The 12,357-nt window shown below is 42.1% G+C and overlaps 1 protein-coding gene across 2 annotated transcripts in view; it reads right to left on the bottom strand.

The window, feature by feature from the left end:
• The window catches only part of MTUS2 (microtubule associated tumor suppressor candidate 2), a 410,713-nt gene that overhangs the window by 356,952 nt on the left and 41,404 nt on the right, over window positions 1–12,357 (bottom strand). For both annotated transcript variants that reach the window (XM_019525083.1, XM_019525084.1), the window contains exon 3: window positions 4,000–4,206. In XM_019525083.1, the coding sequence (XP_019380628.1) occupies window positions 4,000–4,206 (207 nt within the window). The remainder of the gene's footprint in view (window positions 1–3,999; window positions 4,207–12,357) is intronic.

Genomic DNA, 12,357 nt, shown 5'->3' with positions numbered 1-12,357 from the left:
TATGAGCATTGGTATATAGGCATTTAAGGCCCTGCCTAGACTTATTAGCTCTAACATAGGGCTAGGTAAAATATGGCCCACAGGCTGTATCTGGTCCACTGATTCATTCTATCTAGTTTGCAGGCAGGCGGCAGCTCTAGGTCTGGCCTCTGCTTGTACGGCAGGGGATGCTAGGAGGAAGCAGAGCTGCCCACCCACCACATGGCAGATCCTGGGTGAGCTGTGCTCAAGCCCTAGAGGCTCTAGCTCTCACCTCTGCTGATGCTGTGGGGGATTGCTGGGTGGAAGCAGCCTTACCCACTCAGCTTTGAGTGGCAGGTCCCGGACAAGCCACATTCAGGCTCTGGACCCCCTGCTCGGGTTCAGCTGGCAGCACCCTGCCTGCCTGCAGTTTAGGAGCCCATGGCATTGCCAAGGGCACTCAGAAGAAGGCTGCCCCAAATGCCCAGAGCCTGAGGTGGAAATGAGGTCATCATTCTTCCCATTGAGTGAGTTTCTTCATTTTTCTTTAACCTAATCTTCAATATATAAGGGTAAGACTATTTTGAGCAATTATGTAATCATTTCTATATACACTACTCAACAAAACACCGTAAGGGCAAAAAATATATTTTTAATAAAATTAAAATATTTTATAGTATATATTTGATTTTTAGTATATGATTTGTTTTTTAATCCATAAATTGTTAAAATGTCTTCCCCATTAATTTTATGTATGCATCCTTCAACAGCTCATGTTAACTCGTGAGTGGCCCCCAGCTGAAATAACTGCTCCACCCTACTTTAGCAGCTAACAGCACCCTAAACCAAGTACACAACTGTAATAAAATGCAAATAATAGGTAAGCAAAGACATAATTAAAAAGGTCCGATTTGCACTGACAAGGGAAAAGAGAAATAAGGATACTAGAATGTAATACATATTTAAAGAGAGAGTGTCTGTGGTTGACATGGCAAAGAGAACTATGAACTGACCAATGGTGCATGCCAGAATGATGGCATCAGCTCATCAAACTTCCCACTTACTGATCACTTCTTAATAAGTGCCTTGCCTTCATTAAAAAAAATTGCTGTCCTTAGCTGAACAGTGACAAGCCTCTTTCCAGTATCTACCAAGGAAACTAGGATATGCTCACTGCCTTGTTAAAAACCAAGAACAACTGAGGATTCTGGCTAATGCCAAAGCTGCCTCACCACATCACCATTAAAAAACGTCTAAAAAAGAACACTACTTTTCTCCCTAAGTTAGAAAAAAATGAACCTCTATTGAGCCATATTTGGCTGTGGGTTGGAATGACCCAGCTCAGGCAGGCAGGCACTAGGACTGCTACTGCTTTTCCCTGCCATGGCACAGGCAAAGTGCCTGCCACCAAACACTGCCAAAGCCCCCATGGCCTTGGGCTGGATCCAACTATAGGGGGTATTTAGTCACTCCATATGATTTTCCAAAACCAAACAAGAGTTGGCACTTTGGAAAAGAAGCATAAAAAATCATACATCATGGCAAAAGCTATTAGCAGAGAACATCCGAAAAAGAGACAGAGACAGAGAGACAGGTTTAGTGGAAAGGTCAGCTAGAACAACTACCATTCTTTCGTACAAAATATCTTTCCCCTATGCTTATGTTCTTGCCCAATTATAAGTATCTTATTTGGAGATGCTTTCCTTTTGTTCGCAAGACAGATTTTTGGTTTTATTTAGATAGACAACAGATCCATACTAGCATGCCCCTCAATTCAAACTTTAAATAATATTCAGGTATATTCTCACTTTAGATCATATTCTGTCTTCCTGATGCACAGTTGAAATACTTAACTAGGAAACCATATTATCTTACATCTTTAAAGATTCATCAGGATATATCATTTACCACTTTCTTCCCCACTGAGGCAGGAAAATAATATCTGAAATGTGCCCTGCCTACTGCTTGGCAAATGAGTCTAATTTAGTTCTATTGTATATGCCATTTAGTTGATAAAGAATTTTTATTTTTTACTTTAAATAAAACCATTCTTCCAATAGGCAGCAATGGAAAGAAGTCATTTGTCAACATTAAGATTCTTTAGAAATTTCTAAAGAAAGTTTATTTTGTTACACTTGTTTGATGGTCAGTCACCTTGGTGATCCACGCAGAATATGAACCTAGCTGAAACAGAATAGAAGAGAAGTCAATAGAACCGGCTCAACTTCCTTTGGTCTGTAAAGTAGGAACATGAGGAGTTGGATGAATTTTACTTTAATACATGAGTGTCAAACATGGCAAATCCAGCCTTCAAAGCCATGTCTTCTGGCCTACGGGGTTCCCAGAGCGGGCAGGAACATAGGCTGGGGTTCATCACAGAAATCCAGGGTATGGAGCCCCACTGAGGATGTGTGTCAGCAGCAGGGGACATGAGATGGCTACATACATTCGCTCCCTAGCTGCCATTCCTGTTCGCTGTGCCACTGCTGCCACATTCTAATCTGGCCCACAAGGAGCAGCAAGTTTGACGCCCCTGCTTTAATAAATTAGCTTTCTTAGAATTGTTAATAATAAGAAACCAAATTATCTCCTAATTCAAACTAAAGGAATGGATGCAGCTGCCTGACTTCCAAATTACTGGGCGCAACTTCTATAATTTAAGAATTGAAATGAATGGACCCCAGATTTTCATTTTATTATATGTCTTTAATAAAAATATTTAGAATTGTATCATCCTCAGTATTACCTATGATTTTATCACATTTCCATACCTGAGATCCTGAGACACAAAGTTTCTTGAAGGGATGTATAAATTATATTTAATTGGAGGCAATACTAGACTCTTTTCTCCCTGCTCAAAGGCCATAAACAACTGAGTATGAATATGTTTATAACACTTGACAAAAGTAAGATCAAATCCCCCCAAACGGCAAAAAAAAAACATTAACAAAAAAACATTTATTATAAGACAGGTAAGAGAGAATAAGCAGTCCAAAAAAAAAATAAGGATTAGAACAGATGTTCAGTATCTTTACTGGGGCCAGAACCCTTAAATGCTTCTCTCTCCTGCATTTCAATAACTTTATATAAATAATAAGCACAGAGAAGAAATCATCATGATTTTTTTTGCCTTTTTTTGTTTTATTTCTTGTTGTTCATTTAAATTAATACATGCACCGAAAGATTTGGGATCCTACAGCATCCTAAAGCCTCCAGCATTTATACAATCTGGCATCTTCAACATGAACCACTTCATGACTGATAATAGTTGCTTTGAAATTGACATGGTTCAGACTGAAGTCAGTCTTCAAAGGGAAACTAGTATTAAAAATCCTCAATCCCTGGTTGTGTTTTGAGCCCAGGCCATAAGTATATTTCATGCAGAGTGCACAGTCTGGCGTGTATTATTTTGTACTTAATAACATTAACATTAGCTACAGAAAATAGGATTTAAGATGACATTTTAGCCAAGGCATCTTTCCAAGGATGGAGAAGAGACAGTGGCAAAGATACCAATTCTGATCCTATTTTATCTCTCTAGCATTATTTGATTAACTTCTGAAATCAAGTTTGCCATGCCACACATTAAACAACATGCAGAAAAATAGTAAATGAGAACGAAAATCCTGCTCATTTCACTCAGTCATTCCCCTAAAACGCTTCCTTCCCATGACCATAATATGCTGACCAACGTTATCTCACCGCAGTTTTCTTCACCTTTGAAGAAAATTTTTCCCAAAGTATGAAAACAAAAATCAAAATGCTTTAAATTAATTCTTTACAGCAATTTACTCCGCAGTGCAGAGACCAGTTACCTAACTATGCAATTTACCCCTCATAATTATTCATCTAGCATTACTTATTAAAAATATTCACACCAGGAAATCAGATTCTAAATCCCCACATCTGGGAGAATATAACACATTGTAATAAATGTCGTATGGGTCAAATTAACCCTTGCACCTATACTCCTTTATGGATCTTTCTGAGTATTTCTTTTTAAGATCCCCCAAATAGGGCATTTTTTTAATGACTTACGGTTGGTTGTTCTGCTTTGATCGCTCTCAATGCTGTCATTTGACTGGTTGCTTGAGACAGAGGATACACTTGAAGTCCTGACAAAACCAAATGCTGCCAGCTTAGCTGCTGGCATGCGTGAATAGCCAGGAGGACGAAGTCCAGATTGGCATGGCTTTGGAAGATTTGATTTTGCAGCATTTGGACATGGGCCTTTTTTACGATCAACTGAAAGAAGAAGGGGTGGGGGGGGGGAAGAAAAAGTTTATATTAAAGCTACAAAACCAGGACACATCAGAGTATATTTTAAAAAAAAAGGAAATGCCAGCCAACAGTGAATACAGAGTTTTAAAAGCTACTCAAACTGCAGTAGTGTCATGGTTTTGCCTCAGACCACTGATGCTCAGCCTCCAGCCTGCGGGCCAAATCCAGCTCAGAGGGCTGTGTCATCCAGCCTGTAGGGTTTCCCAAAAATCTGGAAATTTGGCAGTGGAAGGTAGTGTTAACTGCAGTGGCTCTGGAATCCAGTGTGTGGGCTTGCTTCATGACTGGATCACCTGCATGACCAATGTCCAATTGCACACATGGACAGACCCCATACACAGACCCCACACTGGATCTGGCCTGCAGGAAGGCCCTACACCACTCATCTAGCCCATAGGGCTGGACGACTGAGCATCACTGTCTCAGACAAATATGCTGTAATATAAAACAACTGCAGTTCACAATAGATTATAGACTGTGAAATACAATAAAAAATGTGAAAGTATGAAGTCAAAATTCCAACACTGTAAGGGAGTTCATGCATATACAAGGATTTATTTATAACCAGTGTTATTCTTTCATATTAGATCACTTCCTGCTTTTATTTGCCAGCTAACAGAGGAGAGACTACTCCATTAACCTGTATTCTGCTCTTACCACTTAGTTTTTTTCTAGAAAATTCAGGAATATCATTTCAAATGATCTTTCTCCTAAAATATCATCAGCAGGGGGTGGGAAATTCTAACAGGTTTGGAGTTCGTGTGAAAAGTCTGGATGCTGATATGAACTATTGAAACTTCTTTAATCCAAAAATATTGATCAGAGCATATTTAATCTAAATGTCTTACTATTTCCCTTTTCCTTTTACAATGTCTCTCTCTCCTAGTTTCAGTTTCCTATTCCTTTTGCAATTTAGAAGTGTTAAAAAACAAAAGAAAAAAAGAGAACCTAAAGCTTTAAGAACCTTCTGAAAAGTCTGGTTCTAGAAACATGCAAAGTTTTACTTTCTGTATATAGGGAAGAACTTTATCTATTTATTTTTGCAAATCAGTTCATTTCTTCCTACTATTATTCTGCCTTTGAAAATAGTCAAGAGAGCAATGCGATGCTTAGAAGTCATTAAAGCTACCAACTTATGTTATCCCGCTGGCAGCAAACTCACCCAAAGTACCCTGCCTTTGGGTGAGTAATTTACACATCAGACAGAAGGATATTTCATATGAAGAAGTGCAAATTTACAACTTTAAAGGAAGAATGGGAATTAACTACACAGTAAAAATAAATAAATATAGTACCCATATTATCATACTATTTAAATCCTTTGTAAATTATGTAGGTCATAGTCTTATTACATTTAATTAGGGATTAGCATTTGATGAGACTTTACAGAAAACAAGATTAACTCCCTGTATGAACAGAAAAAAATATGTTATTAGAATTTTGAGATATATTTGTGTACCTCATCATTATGGTAGCTAGATTTTTAATAAAAATATTTCTGAAGTAAAATATATGTGAAGCTATGCAAAATACTACCCCCAAAAACTATCAGTTTAAAAAAAGTACATTTTAAAATACCATAGACAAAAAAGTAAAAAGATTATTCGCTATGCCAACAAAGGGACTTGCATGATAATCCTTTGTATCTGCCTTTAAATATTTTTTCTAATAATTTTCATGGCTTCACATAAGTATTGAGATCTAGGAATGCAGGTGTTCAAGTGTAATGTCTTTAACAAGGGTGTAGGTTACAGCTGTGTTGTTCTAAGGACATAGGCAGACAAGGTTCTTTCGGTGAATCTGATATCTTTTATTAGACCAACTTAAACAGTTGGAATTTAAAAAAAAAAAAAAAAGCGTTTGGGTTAAAAAACCCTTTGTCAGGCTGAGGAAGTTTCAGCAGTTGGTGTGTGCTCTTCCTTGATGGAATGAAAAGTAAAGAAGCCAGAGGTTGGGCTGATATGCATACAAGATAGGCAGTCAGTGAAGATGTAAATTGAACCATGTCTTTAACAAGGCACAGGCACATATATTTTGCACATATATTTCAATCAGGAAACTGGAATCAAATGTCTGCACCTTGTATTAGAATACAAGCTTGAAAAATCTGTATTATAAGGCAAAATTCACTTATGGGTTGACCTTCAATATGGACAACTAGCTTAGATTCCAGTTCTGAATCTGACTTCACATGGGCATTATGCAGGTTTAGTGTCCCATACATTGTCAGGTGACAGATCAAGACCCTAGTGATGCCAAGGCAGTTATACCAACAGCTAAAACAGATATGTATAGTTGCTTGTACAGATAGTGCTGTTCTACATTCTTTCTTTCACAAAGGTATTTTATACAAGCTCTGCTTTCTCACTATTTTGCCCCTGAATTCTTATACCAAAATGCATCACAAATTATTTTATGCATTGACTAGCTTCTGCTGTGACTAATTACAATCTTGGATGTCTAGGAGGACTGTAAAGTTAAAATGCTGAGGCCCCAGCTTCCTTCTGCTGCTCCTCCAGGGTACCAAGACCTTGACCTTCCACATACTATAGCTAGAAGTCAGATAATAGTTCAGACTTCTATTAATTACCATTAACTTCTTTGGGCCCAGTTCTCCACATATTGCAACTTCTGGTGGTATCATTTAGTTTTGTGCAAAATGAATGTAAGACATTATCAAGCTAGAGTTCTTCTTTCACACTGCTGGCAGGACTTTAAACACACTTCACAGATAAATGACATTGAAGCTTTCAAATTTAAATTCTGATGTTTTCTGCATTACAGGGCAAAGTATCAAAGGACAAAACCTACCTAAAAAAAGTGCTGGACAGGGCAAACGTATGCATGACTCTTGGCTTACTCATGACTCATGACTTCTTAACACTAACTCTGCTTGTTTTCTACAGGTTCAGCTAAGGGCTATAGCACAGCTTTAAAGGCAAAGAACAGGCTTGGTGGCATGAAACTGGGCTAGCACCACAGTATTAATATGAGCCATCAGTGTGATGCTGTAGCTAGCAGGGAAAATAATACTCCGGCAGGCATCAATTGATGCATCTGAAACAAAACCAAGGAGGTGATTCTTCCGTTCTACTCAGCACTGGTGAGACCACAGTTGGAGTACTGCATCCAGTTCTGGGCACCACACTTTAACAAGGATGTGGGCAAGCTTGAGAGAGTCCAGAGAACAGCCACCCATATGATCAGAGTCTTCAAAGGAAAGCCATACAAGGAAAAGCAGAGGGATCTGGGACTCCTTAGCCTGAGGAAAAGATGGCTGAGAGGGGACTTGGTAGCAGCTTACCATTACACTAGGGGAGTATGCCAAGGGCTCAGTGAGCAACTGTTCACCAGGGCGCTAGAGTAATTGCCACAAACTCCAGGAACATCGATTCAGGCTCAACATTAGGAACAACTTCTTCATAGTCAGGGTGTCCAGACTGTGGAATAAGCTCCCTCCAGGGGTGGCGCAATCACCTACCCTGGAAATCTTCACGAGGAGACTAGACAGTCACCTTGCTGGGGTCACCTGGCTCCCAGTTATCTTTCCTGCTTGGTGCAGGGGGCTAGACCCAATGATCTTCTGAGGTCCCTTCCAGCCTTACAGTCTGTGAATCTATGAACATGCTCTGTTCACAATGTGTCACATGGCTCTACTCAAACAATGACAATTTTCTAGCTTTCAGAAGAATGTACTCTAGTAAAAGTTACACATTAACTTGTAGAGTAGGGGCTGGAGAAAAGGGATAGACTAAACCAGAGACAACTTAGCAGCATTTAGAGGACCTTGCTGAGGCAAAGAAAGAGGAAAGTCTGAATAGAGTCTACTGGATTTGGGTGCTTTCCAGTAGCTCCAAGTCTGGGCACCACATAGCAGAAACTAGTAGAGCAAAAGGACTGCCCTAGCAGGTAGGGATGGACAGAAGTCATGGCCCTGACTCTTGCAGGCAATGCACCTCTGTAGCTACAGGCACAAATGGTTCTTCATTACAGCTAATCTAAAGCTGGGATTTCTAACGTTTTGTAGAGGGGAAAAGCATTTTTTTTCTGAATTAAAAGTCTAAATGGCAAAATTGCCCTCAGAACAGAGATACATGAAAACCTGTGTTATGTTTTAAATACAACACAGGTTATATTTAAAAACTTAAAAACAAAATGGATCCTGGGAGTGCAAGTACTGAGGCTCCTGGGTCAGCCAGGGTTTCTAGGCTGCCAAATCTAAGAGAGGGTGTCTGGAAGCCTAGAAGTCCCTAGCTATTGCTGGTGATTTTAGAGTTTCCATGCTGGAGATCTGGAAGCCAAGCTCCACTAGAGCTAGGGCTCTGAAGTCCTACTAATAGGAAGGAGTCTAAGAACCCTGCTGTCCCTAATCTTGGGGAAGACTGAAGCTGGGACACCTGCTAACCTAGAGTGCTTCCAGCCTTCCAAGCAGTCTGGAAGGCTAGCTGACAGGAAACAAGGAAAAGTCCTGTCATAGCCCTGCCTGTGCTTTGTCAGAAGATCACTGAAACATAAATGGTTTGCTAAAGTGTGTCAGTTTCAATAAATTAGTGTTTTCCAGCAAAGACCTGTTTCGCCAGAAAATTCCCAACCAGCCCTGCCCTGGTTCCCACTGCAATCTGCCTGTTCAATCTGAACGGAGAGTTCCTCCTTCCCCCACCCCACCCAGATAGGTGCTGGATACCCTAGTTTGGTCTTTTCATTAGGGGTGCACTGTTAGAGCTATTTGGGGCTGATACTGATAGCCAATTTTTAAGGAGGCATATCAGCTGATACCGATCCGATTTCCAATACGCAGCCCGGTAGCTTGAAGAGCAGTTGGTAAGTCTGTTGTGGTGGAAGGGGAGTGGGAAGGGAAAGGGTGGGGCGGGGGGCAGATTGAGCCCAAGATAGGGCTGGGGCAGGCACTGCCTGCTGGGGCGGGGCAGGGCATGGGATGTAGCCATTGCTTGTCCAGGGGGGCGGGGGAGGCAGTTCCTACTGCTGCACACACCCCAGGAGGGCATAGGGGGGGCCTGTGCCCCCCCAGATCTGCACTGAGTGGGGCTGCTGCAGCTGCGGGCTGGAGCCAGGGGTTGTATCGGGCTCTTCCTGGCAGGGGCCGGGCCGGGCTGCACTTGGACTGGGCAGCAGTGGCAGCAGCACTAGGAGGGGTCTATGGAGGGGGCCTGCAGCCATCCCAACATTTGCTGTAGCCCCTCCTACCCCACTTCCAGTGCCGCCGCTGCCTGACCCACCCCTGCCGGGAAAAGCCCTGTGCAGTCCTGGCCCCAGCCCAGAGCTCCAGCCCACCCTGCCCTGCCCGTTGCAGATCCGGGACACACACCTTCCCCCATGCCCACCCAGGGGTGTGCACAGCAGCAGAAGCCATGGCCCCCCATGCCCCTCCATCCCGTGCCTGCCCTGCCTCAGCTGGGCAATGCCTGCCCCAGCCCTAGCCTCAGCCCCACTCCCTCCCTCCTTCACCATGGGAGCCTTGATCTGCTCCCCCCTACGCCCTTTCTCTCCTTCCTCCCCTTCCACCACAACAAACTTACCAGCTGCATGCAGCTCTCCAAACTGCCAGGCTGTGCTCCTCACTGCCTACATGCTGCGCTGCAACTGCACAGATGCACAGGGCATTTGTCAGCCGCATTATGGGCCAATTTCTGATACAGACAATTTTCTTTATATTGATATCAGATATCCACCTGATGTATCAGTGCACCTCTACTTGTCATCTCATCTTCATTATCCTTTACTTATTTTTTCTAAAATCTGCTTTATATGTAATCCAATACTCCTCTGCCATCTGTGACAAGCATACCTGGGGGCAGAGCACTAGTTATTAGGCAGATATTCAAATCCTTCCAAGCCATATCTAGCCACAGTTTCATAGTCGTGTTTCCCTTTGCATCAAAATATATGCAACATCAACTTATATCTACTTCTGTTTCTAAATACACTTTATGATCAGTATTGATATTTTTGTTATGAGCATAGCAACATTGCTGTGTACAGGGTGTAAGAGTTCAGAGCAAAGGTATTTTAATGAATAGCTTTCATTTTTCCTAAACATCTGCCAAAATAAACTTACAAAAACTGGCAAAAAACTTTCCAGCTGCTTGACTGCCTGTTGCTAATTATAGAATTTAGCCTTGTTGTCTGTAGGTTACATGAGTCAGTTTCTATGACACTTCAGCTGTTTCCATCTAGGAATATGGGAGACTTTTTAGATAGCAGTTGATTGACAGAAAACAGATACGGTTTAGGAACCTTAAGGAAACCTTCAAGCTAACATTTTTATGCATTTGTACAGCACACAAAATACATCTCCCTACATGCACATAACTAAACAATAACTTTCATACGATTTCTCTGTGACATTCAAAGCAGGATTCAGTTAAGACAAATGGTAAATTGAAACTTCAAACTACACATAAAAAGAAATTATAGCTCAACAATTCAATCTCCCCCTGAAATTCACGGTGATTCAGTTTCTCAGAATATTTTGGTGTTTTGTTAAGCACTTTCCTCCATAATCTTAATTGCTCAATAACATTATTCATCCATAGCTCTTTCACCTTCCCTTGCATTGTGCTTTAACTATCACGGTTGCCATTATCCACAGGGGAAACTAATACAAAATTGTTTCCTGGCCAAAGTCTCAGACTAAGTGAGTGGCACTTCACCTGGCTTTTACACGTACACATAAGGAAATTCACTTTTCAATCTCTTCAGAAACTGCCAACAATTCTCTCAATGAAGGACATAATTCTGCAGTCATTATTCTAGTAGTTTCCCTGCTATTGTAATCAAGGAATCTTATCTGAGTAAAAATGGCAGAACTGGGCCATAAGACCCAATTCGTACATGAACAGTATCATCAGTGGTTTCCCTACAGCAGTGCAAATTCCCAGCTGGACTCCCATCCAAGTGCCTTCAAGACTGGGATTGTTAAGCTTCCAAGATCAGAACAATAGGCATTGAAGGGCCACTAATTAATTTGAAATAGGTCAAACTTCAAATAGTAAGAAACTTTCTAATCATCCTTATTCAGATTTGTATGGCCCAGAGTCAAATGCTGTCTTGCAATCTCCTGAATAATCCTGCCCACAAAGCCATTTAGCATGTTCCAGTGAACTAAAGAAGCTTTTCATTTTGTACTTTGATAAACTGCAAATTCATACTAAATTTCCATGTCTGCAGTGCACTGAAGTTTGTATAAAACAAGGTTTGCTGGAATCACCAGTGCAAAAACATATTCTCTAGCTCCAGACTGGGTACTCCAATTATCTGCTAGTACTCCTTTCATTTTTCCTTTTCCTTCCTGTCCAGCCCATGCCCCCACCACCACTCCTTAATATGAGAGACATCCGGAATGGCTGCCTTTAGGAGTGGAGTAGAACTGTGTTCACAGATAAGGTAGGCATTGGGAGGCTCCAGGAACCCTGAATGCTTTTGCCTATTCAGCACTGACTGCAGAGAGCTGTCTCTGCTTGCTCAGATGCTCCCAAATGGCACTAAACCCAGCTCTCGGGAACAAGTGAAAGAAAAGAAGACTGCCACTCGGTTCCCAAAATCTGGCCACTTCTGGATCTCCCAGTGAGAAAACTGATAGGTAAGTAAAGGGATATCAGGAGACGGGACCGATCAAATAGGGCACTTGTACAAGTGATGGGGATTTAATCCCTAAGGTTTTATTTTATGCCCCCTAAATTGAAACGGTGGGTTTTTAATTGAAACCCACCATTTCAATGTTTCTGTCATATTACAGAGAGGGCCTGATCCTTTTTTTTTCTCTTTGTCAGAGCTGGAGCCTGCCCGCATCCAGGGGGCGGGCTGTCGGCGGGCAGAGTGGCACTTGAGCTGCGGGGGGGGGGCCCAGTCCTCCCCTTCACAGCGGCAGTGCCCCCATGGGCTGCATGGGCAGGTGACTAGCGGGCCAGGGGCTGCTCCAGCTCAAAGACAGCACCTGGGCTGATCCAACTCTTCCCCAAGCCCACCCGGGGAGCAGCACCCAGCTGGCTTCCAGCGGGCAGGACTGGGGAAGAGCTGGATAGGGCGGGTGCTGCCTCTGAGCTGGGGCAGCCCTTGGCTCATTAGCTGCCCACCCGGGCAGTGCCAAGGGGCACC

The sequence above is a fragment of the Gavialis gangeticus genome, unplaced genomic scaffold, assembly GCF_001723915.1.
Source record: "Gavialis gangeticus isolate Ggan-Ray unplaced genomic scaffold, GavGan_comp1, whole genome shotgun sequence".
NCBI classification, from domain to species: domain Eukaryota; kingdom Metazoa; phylum Chordata; order Crocodylia; family Gavialidae; genus Gavialis; species Gavialis gangeticus.
This window is presented reverse-complemented; position numbering and strand designations above follow the sequence as displayed.